Source organism: Chionomys nivalis, chromosome 7 (genome assembly GCF_950005125.1).
Source record: "Chionomys nivalis chromosome 7, mChiNiv1.1, whole genome shotgun sequence".
NCBI lineage: Eukaryota > Metazoa > Chordata > Mammalia > Rodentia > Cricetidae > Chionomys > Chionomys nivalis.
The window spans coordinates 44,574,949-44,591,827 of NC_080092.1; the positions used below are offsets into that span (position 1 = coordinate 44,574,949).

A 16,879-nucleotide genomic window follows, 5' to 3' on the forward strand; every position below is an offset into this window, starting at 1 on the left:
CTTTCTCTCCTACCAGATTTAGGGTATTTGGTATTATGCTGAGGCTCTTGGGACATTTGTAGTTGCTTTTGTGCATAGTACAGATGCAGATCTATTTAAATTCTTCTTTGACCAGCACTACTCTCTGAAGATGCTATCTTTTCCCCACTGTGTATTTTTGTTTCTTTGTAAAAAATCAAGCTTCTTTAAGTGTATGGAAATATCTGTATCTTCTATCCCATTCCACCAATCAACGTATCTGTCTTTATGCCAATATCCATGTGTTTTTTATTACCATAGCTCTGTAGTAGAGCTTGAAATCAGGGATGGTGAGATCATCAACAGTTCTTATATTATTCAGTATTGCTTAAGATAACCTGTTTTTTTGTGTTCCTAATACGAAGGTAAAGATTATTTTTGTAGTTTCTGTGAAGAATTGTGTTGGGCAGATTATCTCAGAATAAAGACAATTATATGGTGAAAATATCTAATTACTTGACAACAGCAATTAAATTATACAGAAGCCCATAAACACCATGTTACATATATGACCACAGGGGAATAGGCCCTCCCCACACCTTGCCAATAAAACTTATAGTAAGGGTAGCTCCTGTGGCTCTGGGCATCAAATGATCCAGGTGAATCCTTAAAGGAATTAAATAAAGGTATTGTGGCTAATTTTAATGTTAACTTGATGCAGGCTAGTGCCATTGGGAAGAGGGAAACTCGACTGAGAAAATGCTTCCAGAGTGGTCTGTGGGACATTTCTTGATTAATGATTAGTGGGCCCACCCCACAGGGAGTGGTGTCACACCGGAGTAGGTGGTCCTGAAGAGAATGAGAAAGAAGGCTGAGCAAAGAAAGCATGGGGAGGAAGCCAGTAAGCAGTACTACTCCATGGCCTCTGCATCAGTTCCTGCCTTCAGGTTCCTTCTTTGAGTTCCTGATCTGATATCCCTTTGTGATAGACTGATCGGTACACCAAGGCTGAAATAAAACCTTTCCTCTCCACGTTGCTTTTGATCAAGTTTTATCACAGCAATAGAGTCTAAGACAGAAGAGAAAATGAGAAAACATGGCCCAACTTGATATTTTCTGTTTTGTTAAAAGTGAATACATATGAAAAAATAACTCTGAAAGACTTGATAACCACACTAGTTACCTGACAAATTTGTAGTTTTATTTTACAGTGTGGCATAAGCATACCCACTTCTCTTCAACTGATGTTTAATTTAAAAAGAATAGCACAGAGAGTGCTGGAAGATGTTGGGCTGTAAGTCATCCCGGGGTTTTCTCCAGTAAAAGCTGTTCTCTCCACCCGTTTGTCTAGGAGGAGTGTATCCACCAAGTCCCGCTTCATCAGACTCAGCCTTCCTGGCCTTCCAGTTACAGCTGGTAGTTTTATGCAATAAGTTTTATATTCTGAATTGGTGACATTAGCTTCCTCAAGTTAGATGTAATTAAAACCGTAACACTAAACCTTGGGTGTGTTCACGCACATGTGTGGGCACGTATCCATGTGTGCTGGTGACCAGAGAGCAATGCCAAGTGTCCTCCTCGGTCATTCTCCACCTTATTTTTTGAGATAGGCTTTCTCTTGCTGAACCTGGAGTTCACTGATTTGGGTAGGCTGGCTAGTCAACAACCCCGGGAACCATCCAACCTGTCTCCCCAGCACTGGGGTGACACGGGTATACTGTCATACTGGACATTTTACGTGTCTGAGTGCTGGGCCTGACTTCAGGTCCTCAGGCTTACTGACTCAGCCATTGATTGCCTGATCCCCTAAACTGTTTTTACCATGTAAAGCCTACTGTAGCTATGGTTCCCAGAAAACTCTCTCCTTTCCTTTACTCACGCTAAGTGGGTGGTACTGTATCTGGCCTGAGGAATTAAGCACTGTTGGTAGAAACTCCTTTCCCTTACCCCATGATCTTCTCGCAGACATACGGCTTCCTGAGGGGTATTCTGACTTGATGCCTCCAGAAGTTGTGAAGGTCAAATAAACAATTACAAATGTAACTGGTTTCTTGAACGATATGGAAATGTTTATGCTGGGCCTTCCTTTACATTTTAAAATAAACTTTAAAATATCATATACAAGCTTCTGATGATACATACACAAACAGCATGTTTATCCACAGGCCATTAGAACAGTCAAATTCAGTTTATAAGTATCAAGACATTGAAAATGAGATAAATAAAACTTCCAAGATTCATATTCGAATACAAATATGTAGTTAGACTGAATATAAGGCATAAAGGTGCAAACACTGAAGTACGAAGGACCAGAGTACCCCAAGGAACTAACTTAAAGCAAACCCCAAGTGTGACTGAAGCTGCACATTCAAGCCCATGGAACCATAAGATGGATCCCGCTGAATGATATTCAAAAGGGAAGAAGGTGCTTTCTGCAAGAATGGAAGCAAAACCAGAGCTACTGAAGCATCACTAAGATGGGCCAGAGAGCAGCACTGACACACCCAAGTCAGTGAACCAAGACTGATGAGATGCACTTAAGCAATTCGTTCTGCCTGACACACAGCCACTTCATTAAAACATGTATTTAAAAATATGTAATAAGTCGTGTTTATGTAAATAAAGAATGAAAGTGCTTGATAGCACACATGAGTAAGTGGGAGGACATGGGTGGTGGGGTTGTCTAGTTACTTAATGTGTACTAGGCACCTTTATAAGTACTGTCATCTTATTATTTATGTAATATAGGTTTTTGAGAGCACATATTTGCTAAATGAGAATGGGAGAAATCAGACTCAACTTTGAAAGGCTCATATTGGTCTTATTTCACTAGTCAGACCCCGCACTGGCTGGTTTTATGTCAACTTGACACAAGTTAGGGTCATCTGAAAGGAGGGAACCTCAACTGAGAAAATGCTCCCATATGATCCAGCTGTAAGACAGTTTCTTAATTAGAGATTGATGGGGGAGGGCCCAGCTCTCTGTGGGTGGCGCCATCCCTGGACAGGAGGTTCTGGGTTCTATAAGAAAGCAGGTTGAGCAAAGCCATGAGAGCAAGCCAGTAAGCATCCCCCTCCATGACAACTGCATCAGCTCCTGCCTCCAGGATCCTGCTGTTTTTGAGTTCCTGGCCTGACTTCCTTCAATGATACTACTATGATGTGGAAGTGAAAGCCAAATGAACCCTGTCCTCCCCAAGTTGCTTTTGGCCATGGTGTTTTATCACAGCAGTAGAAACCCTAAGACAGACACTAAGCCTTTCCACCAAACTTACCCTCCTCAAGTGAGTTTCTGTTCATTCCAGAATGTCTTTATGAAGAGCCCTTTCCCCGTACTTCCGGTGATTTCCGTCACTACTGAATTTCTACTCCATTCACCCATCAGACAGTTCTTTCCACTACCACCACTTCTTTAAAGTAGCCCCTAGCTTCTCTTAGTCATAATATGCAAAGTGTAGTGAAATGCATCATAGTGGGGAGGCAAGAGCATGAACTGGAGGGGTAGGACCCAAGAGATGAGACACTAAAAAACAGTGACTATTTTTTTCCTATAATTTTTCTACATTTTCTTCTTATATAACTAGCAATACAGAATAGAATAATGAAAAACTGACATTGTGGTATTGTTTTACTAAACACTTTTTAGAGCTTTTGTTTGTTTCCCATCCTCTCACTGGCTTTTGGTCACCTCTGTCACACAAACAGATCAATATGATTTCATGCCATGTTTACTTAAGAGGTCAGGAATAAAGACCAACCCATGTATGGAAGAATAGCAAAATAACGTGAGTAAAACATGAAATCCAGATAAATGGAAGGAAGAAAGATGTTTATTTTCAGGTAAGTCACTTCAGGCTTGTCCTGTGAGCTTTTCCCATACTTGACAGGAAAGTATGCCATGGTGCCTCACAGTTCCTTCAGCTCTCTTCTTGACTGGGACCCCAAATAAAATAATGCATTGACCCCTATCGACTTTTCAGATATTTTCAAATTACAATACACTTAGGGAGTTTTCTGAGAGTGACAGAGCATAGTTCACAGAAAGCTAAATAATGCAGAGGAATGAACTCTCCCTGATGATCTGATTATAAAAACCAAGTGCTCCATCCGTACCCAAGATGGGCAGAGAGGACCCTGGCAAACAAAAGTGAAGGCTCTGATCCATTAAGTAATTTAGGGTACCTCTAAGGGAACTAGAAAATGAATCTTCAAAACAAAGGGATAACAGTGTGATTCATGAGAATCAATGACCAATGTTCTTCATGTAAACCTAACTTAGAACCGATTACAAATACATTTTAGTTATGTTCATCAAATTAGACAGCACTTTGTAAAGGGTGGAATCCTAAGCAACTTTCTTCACCTTTCCTTTCTAACACAGAAATTACTCTCTAAGAAAATGATAGCATGTGTCTCTCTGAGTTCAGAGCAATGACTGTGTCTTCCCAAGGATAAGGCTGTTAAGTCTCAAGCCTAACCTACAAAATAAGATTTCCTCACTAAATGAAAGGCTCCAGCAGGCCCTGCTCTTACTAAAAACCACATCAGTACTGTCTCCCAAACATTTCTTGAATCAAAAAAGAACAGGGTATTTGAAATTTTGGAAATAAAACATTTGAGATCTATAGCCAGAATTTTTTAAATATTGGGTATTTGGAAAACTGGGAATAAAAAATTTTGAGACCTAGATCCAGAGGTTTTCATTATCTGTTGTTCAAATTTATACATTGGATGAGTGAAATCACTTACATATACAAACGCTCCCAAGGGTCCTATGATGGACCTTCCACTTAATATTCAAATATTAAACACAGTGATAAAGCCAGCTTACATTTCTTAACAGTCAGTAAGTTTTCAGGGTTGCTCTTCAGTGTGAACTCTTTGATGTCGGATGAGGGATGAACTGCACTTAAAGCTCTTCCCACATTCGTTACATCTAAAAGGTCTCTCTCCAGTGTGAGTTCTCTGGTGCTGAATGAGAGCTGACGAATGAATGAAGGCTTTCCCGCAATCTCCACACTTGTAGGGCTTCTTTCCAACATGAATTCTTTGATGCTTGGCAAAATTTGAGCTCCGGCTAAAGGTTTTCCCACACTCATGACATTCATAGGGCTTCTCCCCAGTGTGAATTCTCTGGTGCTGAACGAGGTGCGTGCTCTGACTGAAGGTTTTCCCACACTCGCTACACTCGTAGGGCTTTTCTCCGGTGTGAACTCTCTGGTGCTTCGTAAGGGAGGAGCAATGACTAAAGGTTTTCCCACACTCTTGACACTTATAGGGCTTCTCTCCAGTATGAGTTCTTTGATGTTTGATGAGAGCTGACGAATGAATGAAAGCTTTATCGCATTCGTTACATTCGTAGGGCTTCACCCCAGTGTGAATCAGCTGATGCTGGGCGAGGTGCGTGCTCCGGTTAAAACCTTTCCTGCACTCGCTGCACTCGTACGGCCTCTCTCCAACGTGAACTCGCTGATGGACCGCGAGGGATGAGCTTTCCAGGAAGGTTTTCTTGCATTCACGGCACTCGAAGAGAATTCTGGTGTGAGTTCTCTGGTGCTTCGTTAGATTGGCTCTGTGGCTAAAGGACTTGGCACATTCACTGCAGGTGTAGGGTTTCTCCCCAGTGTGAACGCGCTGGTGTCGAATGAGGACGGAGTGGTACGTGAAAAGCTCACCACAGTCACCGCACTTATGGGGCTTTTTCTCCTTAGGAACTCTCTGTTTTTTCATTAAGCCTGATTTCTGCATCAGTCTTTTCCCAAGTGTCTGGAAGTCATAGGACCCTTTGGGAACTCTCTCCTCGGCCTTCTGACTGTCACTTTCCCAATAGACATCCTGTTCGCGATGCTTCTTCACAGGGAGTGAGTTCAGGGGAGTGAACATTTGTCGTAAGTGCTTTTCCTGCCTTCCTTGCTGACGCTCTACCCAGTGCTCTCCAGCATGAGCTGTTTCCAAGGTGCAGTCAGAAACAGGATTTCCTGTCTGCTTTTCTGCTCTTGTAACCTGGTTTGATTCTTCTGTGGAAAACTCTTGCACTGAAGTTGAATCCTTGCTCTCAGGTTTAATTTCCACATCTGAAAAGACATTGCAAATGCAAATTTTCTGTGTTTTCTGGGCTTAACAAAAACACAGTTCTATAATAGGTTAATGAAGATGAAAGAATGTGTGGAATTAGTAGAGCTGACTCTCTTATTGAATAGTTTTCGAAAAAGGAAACGGAAGGAAATAGATATGAAAATTAATCGACTTTATCCATGAGAATCAGATGGGGGAAAGATGATCAGAAATATAAGAGGGAAAATGATGAAAAATGTGTCCGTAAGGAGCAGGCAATGAGTACATTAGATATGGAGAGTAAAAACCACATTTTATAGAATACCTTCTATCACAACATCTAGGAAAACACATACAAAGATATGTATAGTCAAATATATACCCATTTAATGATATGTAGCATAATAGTTTAATAGTATGCTATAATAAACATTGTTTAGTAGAGTGATTAGAACAGTGTGGTACTGGACCATACTGACAAATGAGCCTAGAAAGAAATTCAAACATATATAAGGGAACTGGGTGTTGCGGAATATTCCTTTACACTTGTGAACATGTGTTGTAGCGCACGACACCTGTCTGTACTCTATATGCCGCCATACTGCTAGTGAACCGGGCAAGGGGCTGGAGATTTGAGACAGACAGACAGACAGACACACACACACACACACACACACACACACAGGGATACGGGTCATCCTTGAAACAGGAATGCTTAGGCTTGTACCCAATTAATGCTTACAACTTAAATTAACCTGTTTTATTAATCGACATTCTGCCATGTGACTCTGTTACTTCCCCGCTGTACCATACATCCAACTTCTTCAGTGTCTTGCTGGCATCTCTCTCGTGCCGAGATTCATCCCAGCATTCCACTCTCTCCCTGGAAATCCCACCTATTCCCAAGAATGCCCCCTTTATTGTGTCCAGGGGCAGCTTATATAGGGACAGCCACGCCCCAGCCAAACGCACCAGAAACCATTCCCCTGCCATTGGGAACTCCCGAGGGTTTCGTGCTCAGAGCAGCTGTAGGCACTCAGAGCAGCGAAAAACAAGTTGTTTACAAGAAATTCAGAATCTGGAGGTTCACAGCTCCCCACAATGTGTCACAGTGATTGGTTTAATAACGAGCGGAATGGCCAATAGTTAGGCGAGAGAATAGGTGGGATTTCTAGGGAGAGAGAGGAATGCTGGGATGAATCTCGGCACGAGAGAGATGCCAGCAAGACACTGAAGAAGTTGGGTGTATGGTACAGCGGGGAAGTAACAGAGTCACATGGCAGAATGTCGATTAATAAAACAAGTTAATTTAAGTCATAAGCATTAATTGGGTACAAGCCTAAGCTAAGGCCAAGCTTTCATAATTAATAATAAGCTTCCATGTCATTATTTGTGAGCTGGTGGCTCAAAGGAACGTCCGACTGCAGTCGGGTTTACCAAAAGGTAGCATTACAAATCGCTGATAAATGATTACTCAATCAATGATGCTGGGTTATAGGCTGTGAGCATGAAAAAGATCCACTTCACATCATTTACAAAAATAAATACCTGCACAACCAAACTTGATTATTTTATAATAAAATTCAGATCATCTTTCTGACACTGGTATGGCAAAACAAGCCACGAAACGCAAACTTAAATTAGTGAGAACTTAGCCAGGTGTGGTGGCGCACGCCTTTAATCCCAGCATTCAGGGAGGCAGAGGTAGGCGGATCTCTGTGAGTCCAAGGCCAACCTGGTCTACAATGTGAGTTCTAAGACAGCCAGAAATATTACACATAGAAACCCTGTCTATAAAACAAAAAATTAGTAAACGCTGGGGTTAGTTAAGGGTACTTGCTGCTGTGGTAGAAGACCCAGGTTCGGTTCCCAACACCCACAGGAGGCTCCTAACACGCTATAACTCTAGTACAAGGGGATCTAACACTCTAGCCAGGCCCACACTCATACACATAAAGTAAAAATAAACGTTTTAAAAAAATTATCTTTAATTATGTATGTGTGTCTATATGTGGGCGTGCATGTGTGAGTTGGATGCCCACAGTGGCCAGAGGCTTTTGGTCCCCTGGAGCTGGAGTTATAGGCGGTTGCAAGCTGCCTGATGGGTGCTGAGAATCCAGCCCAGGTCCTCAACAAGAGCAGTACCTGCTTCAGGTGCTGAGCCATCGTTCTAGCCCCTAAGATGATGCTTGCCTAGCCTCCACAAGGCTTTGGGCTCCAACCCCATAACTGAAAAATAGAAATCAGTAAATCTGACCTTAAAATTTAAAAGTTTAATATCCTAAATTTGGGGCTTATTAAGAAGGTCCCAAAGTGGAAGAATCAATTCCTCCTCACTTGTAACACTACTGCTATCAAATATTAGAATCTTAAATATACAAAGAGCTGCAACAAATGAAGGAAACTTGAAATGCTCATGAGGCTCGTATTTAGTCCTCAGAGAAATGCAAATAAAAAATACGAAGTCTCTCTCTCTCTCTCTCTCTCTCTCTTTCTACACACACACACACACACACACACACACACACACACACACACGTCAGCTACTAAGTCAACTGGTGGCTAAGATGGGGAAGGACCTTAACAAATCTAATAAAACTAGCAGATGACACTAAGACCCACATATCTCCTTCCAGTCCTCTACTTTAATGTCAGCTCTCAAGAGGAACATGAGGAATAACGGTCATGCAACTCTGCAAGGGCCAAAGGCAGAAACTAACTGCCCAGTTTATTCACATGACGCACCTACACCAAACTATTTAAAAGAAATATATACAACTCATGACATACTAATATAGATGGTTAAAAAAATGAAATGCTGGAGCTTCCGAATAGATTACAGAAGAAAAACTGTAAAAATATACACATTTTAATATTCATGCGTGTGTGCATATATATACCTGTACATGCAAATACAAGAAGAGTCACACCAACTTCAAAGTGGTTACTTCTAGAAAATGAGACAATGAGAGGACTTTATCTGAATCTCTAAAATTTTTATTTCTTACAAAGCAAAAGACATCACATAGCCATAGGAATGGCTAGAATAAAAACAGATAATATTAAGTGTTGGTAAGTACATGGAAAAACTAGAAGTTGTAACTCCTCTCAATGGAAATATAACTGGAAATATTTTTATAAACCCTCTTTGGCAATATTTATATCACACACACACACGCACACACACCAAAACACATATATGTGTTCATAAGAAGACATGTGAAAAAATGTATACAGGAGCAGTATTCATGCAACCGAAACTGCACACCATCCAAATAGCTGTCTTTAGAAGAATGGGCAAACTGGGATACTGCAATAATGAAAGGCTACACAGCACTGAGAATGAACTAATCTCAGCAATATGGATGGATCTCACTGTGAAAGCTCAGAGAAGAAAGCCCATCTCAAAAGAATATACAGTGATTCCATTTAAATAAGGTCCCACAATAATCAAAACTAACTATGGTGTTACACGTGGGGATAAGGCTACCCGTGGGAGAGCGGTGACTGCACATTGGGCACAGGGCGCTTCTCAGATTAGTGCTTTCTTGATCTAGGCAGTATTTACATGAATGTGTTCAATTTGTAAAAATTCACATAAACGTTATAATGCTTTTATGTATTGTACTGCTGCAATAAAAAGGAAAGGAGTGGAAAGTGAAAACAGTTTTAATTTTGGTGGTGGTTGTATTATTTTATTTTGACTTACATATTTAAAAGCTACAAACTTTAAAATATTTGAAAATCAAGGTGCGTAGGCCTCTCTAATATTCACTCTCAAGCTCGGCAAAGTGCTATTCCGTTGCTCTTCTGCGGGACTGAAGCGCCCCGTGGGGCTCACCTACCTGAGCGACTGCCTTTGGGAGGGTTTTTCTCAAGCTTCAATAGTTCTTTTCCATCATCCAAATTATAGTTATCAGGCTTGGAAACGGGAAGCCCTGTTTATTAAAAAGAAAGGGAAAGGAAGAGAGAAAAGTGAATGAAATATGGTGGGTACAGAGATCTCTGCTGGAATTAGTTGAACGCCTTCATCTGGACAAGACGCCGCATCTGGAGTGAGGGAGGAAGGACCTCTCAACGGGGCTTAGAATATCTGCAAGAGTCTAAGACTGGTGCAAAGTTAAACTGTGTATATAAAGACAAATTTGTCTGCGGTAAAGGAACAGAAAGTCTCTTAATTTCCTTATTGTTTGTGGGGGTCACAGATAACACTGCAGACTAATCTTCACTTCAGAAAAGAATATGTATAATATGGGACTTTAGTGGCTCCCCAAAATTGTGGCTGTTGAACTACAGTTTTTATCTTTTAATAGTTTTTTTCTTCCTTTTTCAATTACTAAAACTTTGATTTAGTACATAGGGTTTGACACTGGCCACCACAGCCTGTAATTTAAAATGGGCCACAAGCACTGCCTCTTTGCTCTGTGCTGTTTATCTGATGGATATATGCCCGTTAGTTGGATTTTCAAAATAAAAGTATATCTTTGCTCAGCTCTCTAACTGGAAGAATAATCTAACCTTCCCCCTGCCCCTGCAGCTGCTGATGCCATCTCGGCCACATAGGGGTATCCTAAATTAATAGATACAATGACAAAGACAAGCTAGTTGACTTTAAACAAACAAACAAATAAATCAAATTCCACTGACACCTTTGTTTCCCTAAGTTCCTCCCAGTGAAGCCAGTGTACATTAGGCTGCCACTTGAATCTTGATAAATAAGAAGCCCAAACATCTCACCAAGGACCTAGGACAGGGAGGGGGTGGGACAGAGCTCAGTGGCAGTGGGCATGCTCAGCCTACGCAAGGCTCAGATTCAATTCTCAGCCTCCAGCAAAACAAAGCACGTTCTTCCTCTATGCCCAAAAGAAATACTTTATGACTTCTAAATGAAAGCTGAAGGCTAACAAAAGCATTTCATTTTCACGAAGTCATGTCAGCCCCATGAGCGGATTTCAGAGCCACGGGAAGAAGCTGTTCTTACAAAGTGAGACCAGGTTCCTGTAGTTCTCCAGCATCACGTCCCTGTGGGCAGGATCCAGTTTCCCCCACTCCTCTGGTGTAAAGTCCATGGCCACATCCTTGAATGTCATGGTTTCCTAAACACAAATAGACTTTGTTCATCACCTTGCGGTTGATACCTGTGATGGCTCTCCTTGCTTGTCAACTTGACTACATATGGAGTCAACTATAAACCCAAGCAGCTGGGCACACCTGTCAGGGATTCTTCCTTAACTGGATCATGTGATATAGGAAGCCCCACCTTAAGTCCAGATCTCTTCAGGTCAGAAGATCCACCCTAAATCTGGACCATGCTTTCTTGTGGCAGCTGATCTAAGAACAAGGGAGAAGGGAGCTTTTGCTTCTCGCCTGCTTGTCCTCATTCTGACTGACAAGTTCTACGAGCTGCTGAGGCACTCCTTCACTGGCTGTAGAGCCCATTCTTTGGAATCCTGACATCTACTGAAGACCAGCTGAGACGTCAACCCTCACGGACTGAAGAACCACTGGATTCTTGGACTTTCTGTCAGGAGAAGGCCATTGTTGGACCAGCTGGACCAGTCTGTAAGCCATGCTAACAAATCCCGCATATATATTCATTCTATCAGTTCTGTTCTTCTAGAGAACGCTGACTGAACAGAGCCCCTTTCTTCCATTCTGTTCCTGATGGACATAGTGCGGACAGACGAGATATACTCATTGAGACAAGTGAGGGGCTTTCTAAGGGTGCTTAGATCCCAAACAGTCTGTGCACTTTCACTGAATACCAGGCACACCGTGAGACTCAGCAGAAACAAGACCGTTTGCACCACTGAGAGACCACCATTTTCCTGTCAAAAATAGGCTATAAGCACTGAGAAAAGAAAAGAATATCTGCATACTTCCCCTATGTCTTTAATAAACACAAAACATGGCATAATCTTCCAAAGAATTACAATACAGAGGTTGCAAACAGAGAGGTCAGAGAATGAAAAAAAAAACTGGCAGTGAACAGCAAATCCAGCTAAATTTGCAATTAATTCAAGATAAAGAACATTCAATTAGGAAATGTGATAAACTGATTAAGGTTACAGATGTAATTCAAAAGTAGTTAGAAAAATGCCATAAGATTACATCTCAGTGACATTACAAAAAAAAGGGAGAGTGATGGCTACATATTGGTATTGAGCGTGCCCCTTGAAGCAAAGCCACAGGGAATGGGAACAACATTCCAGGTTTGCTGAAACGAATGTGTAACAAATGTTTAATTGGACATAAGGCACCTTCTATTAAAACATCCATGAAGCATTTGCAAACACCAACAAAGTAGATTTTAGTAAATTCCCAAGTAGGAATAAAGCTATGCCTGATGAAAATTGTAAAACTCTATTGGAACATAAAAAATAAAGAAACAAAATGCAAAGTCCAATGCTAAACGGCTAGAAACTCAGGGGATGCACAGCACTCCTGAAATGTCTTAGATTTTAAACATGTTTCCTGTGGTTTCGAAATATGTAAATACATGAGAAGAGCACACAAATCATAATAAAGAGCACAAACAAACTCAGAAAGAGAATTAAAAGACAGAAGCAGAACTTGTATATACAGAAAAATAAGACAGCTGGGAAATCTGGGAAAGGCCAAAGGTTACTGTATTATGCCAACATTGATGTCTCAATTCCAGAAACGAGATCAATGCAGAGTGAAATGGTAACTTCTGGAGCTTGGATGAACCGGAGATGAGAGATCTCCATGTTACTTGTTGTTTGTAACCTCTTCTATGTCTAGGTTTTTCTCAAAGTAAAGTTTTCAAAGATAATCCGAGATTTTAGAAATAAAGGAATCATGTTTGAAAAGGAAATAACAGGCAAACCCGCTCCCCTCCCCCGCCACAAAATAGAAAAGACTTCATAAAAAAAAAAAGTGACCTTGATCCCAGAATCTAGGTACACAGAGCTCAACACTCTGTGGAAATTAACCGCTCGTCAGTTCAATGGAAAAACAAAACAAAAAAACAACAGCAAAAATGAAAACGGTTATATGTAAGACAGGAAAAGCTCAGCAGGAAAAACAGCACTGCGTACTGACTGCGGGGGAGCAGAATTCCTTATAAAAGGATCTTGCTAAAAAGCTATTAATATTGTTAAGAGCTGTAAATCCCATTTACAGAGTAGGTTAACCAGAACACCGCACAGGTGGAGACAGGGAGGGAAATGGAGGAAATACAGTGTACCCCGAGTCCTCTGGACAGTACTCCAAACTCAGCAAAATATAGAAAAACACCACACAGAGATTCTCTGTGGGGAGAGGTGAGGGGCTGATTTGGGGAGGAGAGTTATCATACCTATATATTTCTATATTCTGTGCTGCTTATTAAGCTAAAACTAATATACATATTTTCTAAACCTAGTAAGAAAAGATCAAAAAAACACTTAACCAACTCAGATCTGAACACGAAAGTTCCAATATTAGCATTAAATAAAATCTAGTAAAATTAAAAAAAGAAAGTCTTTAAAAATATTCATAAAAGACAATCCACCATGATGATATAACAGTTTTTAATCTAGTACCAAGATAATGAAATGTACCACCTGTCCACCCTTCTTTTCGTATCTGTCTCCGTGCTGAGCCACTCAACCCTGTGGCGAGCAGGTAGAACCAATTCGTTGGAGTCAGGGCTGGAATGTGTCTACTTATGTATGCACTGGTATACTCCACAATTTCTTCTGGCCAAGGCCAGCAACGGTGTAGAAAAGACCTTATACACTGCTAGAAGGCATCCCAGCACTAGGAGAACAGCTAGCCTTCAACCTTGAAGATGCAAGCCTACGCCTGTTTGATGAGGGCACCAGAAGAAAAGCCTGTTTAAGAGCAAACCTCGTAGAGTTTTGGAAAAGGTAAACAAAATGGACAAGCTGGCTCTCTGTGTTATGGCCTAAATCCTTAACTAAACTTGCACTTTCAGTTGGGTTGGTCAATAAAGACCTCTCTTTGCACAAGCCAGTTTAAGATGAGTATCCTCAGCCTCCACTGAAGTCTCTTGGGTTAGTAAAGTCTGCGAGACTCACAGTGCAGTTGAGAAAAGTATAAAAAGGGCCACAAATCGTTTCTACAAGCATTAACACCCAGCGGAGGCTGTCAGGAATCTCTGGGCTGTAGAACAATGCAAAATGAACACAGTAATCAGTGTCACCACCACCCATTGTGTATCCCATAGTTCTCCCTTGACACACTTGCTCTTTGTGGGAGGGACAAAATAATAATAGGACACAGGAGACCTACTCCTTCAAAGTGGGAGGAAACTAGACCTAATGCTCCAGATTCATCCCCAGGTTCCTATCCCCGAGCTTTGAAGTCTTCAGAGCCTTTCTTCTTCCAGTATCAGTTTCAACCGAGTACATATTATTATTCCAATCCCTTCCGCATTTAAGATGTTTCCTAAGTTCCCACTTACTGTCATAGGTGTGCTGTTTCCCATAGAGAAATGTATGGACTATTCCCTTAAAATAGCTTTCCACATGACCACATACAGAAGTTAGCATAGCAAGGGAGTGTGGAGAAATGTGAGACAAAGTACGAGACGGAGAAGAGAGGTACCCATGAGTAAGTAGAAAGTGTTTCCTACCGAGTCCATTAGTCTCTTGGAATTAGAACTCAGGTCTCCTGATGGGCTCTGTGGACAAAGAAATCCCACATCAAAAGGGGGGTGCATCGGTGCTCTGAGACACAAGATGGAGCTGACTCTTAACCCGTGGAGACTCACCTGGGACTTGGCTGTGAGTCTCAGAGCGGCCACTTCTCCTTCTGCACTCTTCTCGTGGGAAAGGAGGGAGTTCTGGGAAGACAGAGCTAAGGGCAAGCAGGCAGCAGTGACAGGGTCGAGACCCATCTCGCTACTCAGACTACAACCTAAGATCCCCATTCACCACACCACATACCCTCCCTGCTAACAAAGACTGCAGGGAATCTAAACCAAACTGCTACTTTGCAGTACGGTGGAGTATGCCCAAGGACTTGGCTTCTCTGGGCTTATATTCAGTTGCTCTATACATCCCAGAAACCAGAACTCTCTGGACTACAAACTAGAATAAGTAAATTCCCATCATACTCTACTTAAAATCTTCGAAGCAGACTCAATGCTTTTTTTTTTTAAAAAAAAAAAATCTCTTAAAGTTTACTTAAGATGGAGACTGCTAAATCTCATCTCTAAATTATGATTGGTTGAGTTTGAGGTGACATCTCGAAATTCGACAAGCACCCTTGAAGGGAATTCTGGCACAGGTCATAGACTAAAGTTCAAGATATACTGGTCTAGTAGTGTTGATGTCGGCCCCACACTTCTGTGCCTGTCAAACACATTCTGAGTTATCTGTGAGACCATACGGTTAACTGTGTGGATAAAGTGGGATAATGGGTGTGGAAAAATATTTTTTGTCAATTACAAAGCTGAATTTTTGTATCCATGATGGAAACCAGGATGGGACAATAATTTTGAAGAACTTGTGCCTAAAGTTTGGTAATGTCCCCACTTCCCCCAGTGCATTCCATTGTGCACCCATTAAGTGGATGGGGACTGACCCTCACACCAACTGCAGCAGCTTCTCAGAGCCCACGAATCCTCAAGACAGTGTTGACAAGTCGCCACCTAACTCGAGGCAAAGGTTGGCTCTCCCTTCAAAGGGAAGAATTCAACTTTCTTTCTTTTTTTTTCCACTGTGCAGAACCAATCCATGAGCAACTCTACCTCTTTTCTGGGGCACTTCAACCAAATCCATCTCCATGATCACCACCTCTTCAATTCCCCCAAGCTTCCACTCGTCTCTGGTTCGCACAATTAGGCATCAACGGAGCCTCGAAGAGCTTCTTCCCTCTGGGGGCTCTGCGGAAAGCATCACTTGGATCACGTTGGGATCTGGAAACCAGGGAAAGCATCCTGAATAGGGTCCTCGCATGCGTGTCCCTGGCGCCTGGAGCTGTTCTTAGGGGACCAAGCACCTGAGAGATGGCACAGGGTACAGACAACAGCGCCTCGCGCCCAGCACCTCCCGCTGCTCCTGCTGCTCCTGTCTGCACCAGGGATCTGTAGGGAGCGATCTCGGCGGCGCGTGGGGCAGGGAGGGGACGAAGCTCAAGAACTATGAAGTCTAGTTCCATTTGGTGTGGAACCACCACTGGACCACCGCAGAGGCAAACGGAGGACCGTAGCACCCCACCAGGTAACTCACCTCCCATCCCGGGCCTGACAAAAGGCTACGAACTTCTCGGGTTAGCTCCGAGTCGCGCATGCGTGACATTCTGCGGGGCAAGGCCAGAAACTACGACTCCCAGAAGCTCCGGCGCGCAGTCAGACCCCTTGTTTCTTGACAGGTGGGACCACGCGTGGCTCAGCGGCAAGGCGGGATTCCTTTCTCTCGCGAGAGAAAAGGGTTCATCGTCTGTGGTTAGCTTCCACAGTTACCCGAAAGTGGGACCTGGAAGACGCGGGCTCGGTGACTGTCTATGCGCCTTGTCTGCATAGTTACCTCTGTGCAGCCTCAGCCCAAATTTCTTTTCTGTAGGCATGAGTATGTGGCTTTTAACCATGGTTTTGCCTTCCGCAAACTCATCCTTTGTCTTCAAACTATATGAAAGCTGTAGTTTAAGATCAATTTCCTGGTTGTACACTCATTCATTCCCATGGTCTTGTATCCAGAGACTATCTGCAATCCTAAAAACTCATATGAGCAGGATTCAAAATATTGAGCCAGTTTCCACACACTTGAGCAGTAAGTTCTTTGCAAGAAAAAAAAAGTTCAGCATTTATTTAAAAAAAAAAAAAGTTGGTTTCTCAAGGGACCATGGTTAAGCCACTCCGGTTGTGGAACTAACCTACCCACTTCCAATTCACCATG

At 42.2% G+C, this 16,879-nt stretch overlaps 1 protein-coding gene and 1 non-coding gene across 4 annotated transcripts; both read right to left on the bottom strand.

Moving 5' to 3' along the window:
* Positions 1 to 1,240: 1,240 nt before the first annotated feature.
* Positions 1,241 to 1,366, bottom strand: LOC130878878 (small Cajal body-specific RNA 4). Its single transcript, XR_009057494.1, has one exon. It is a non-coding gene; the product is annotated as a small Cajal body-specific RNA 4 (non-coding RNA).
* A 2,393-nt stretch (positions 1,367 to 3,759) lies between these two features.
* Positions 3,760 to 16,253, bottom strand: Znf286a (zinc finger protein 286A). 3 transcript variants are annotated; one of them, XM_057776130.1, is made up of 6 exons: positions 16,214 to 16,253; positions 15,733 to 15,900; positions 14,752 to 14,837; positions 10,993 to 11,107; positions 9,857 to 9,949; positions 3,760 to 6,031 (listed from the first exon to the last, which is right to left on the bottom strand). In XM_057776130.1, the coding sequence occupies exons 2-6, from the start codon at positions 15,767 to 15,769 to the stop codon at positions 4,812 to 4,814; spliced, it is 1,551 nt and encodes a 516-aa protein (XP_057632113.1). In that variant the 5' UTR covers positions 15,770 to 15,900; positions 16,214 to 16,253; the 3' UTR covers positions 3,760 to 4,811. The 3 variants fall into 3 exon arrangements, with proteins under 3 accessions (XP_057632113.1, XP_057632111.1, XP_057632112.1); XM_057776128.1 differs by adding an exon at positions 14,614 to 14,661 and having other exon boundaries at positions 14,752 to 15,867; positions 16,214 to 16,252; XM_057776129.1 differs by having other exon boundaries at positions 14,752 to 15,867; positions 16,214 to 16,252.
* Between the last annotated feature and the right edge of the window lie 626 nt (positions 16,254 to 16,879).

What these genes read in the sequence shown, in the direction of transcription:
- Znf286a (XM_057776128.1), bottom strand. Translation starts at nt 14,910, where the DNA reads ATGGGGATCTTAGGTTGTAGTCTGAGTAGCGAGATGGGTCTCGACCCT. An exon ending in CAGGAACCTGGTCTCACTTT is followed by an intron (nt 9,950 to 10,992) that starts GTAAGAACAGCT and finishes TTTAATAAACAG; the next exon opens with GGCTTCCCGTTTCCAAGCCT. An exon ending in TCCCAAAGGCAGTCGCTCAG is followed by an intron (nt 6,032 to 9,856) that starts GTAGGTGAGCCC and finishes ATGTCTTTTCAG; the next exon opens with ATGTGGAAATTAAACCTGAG.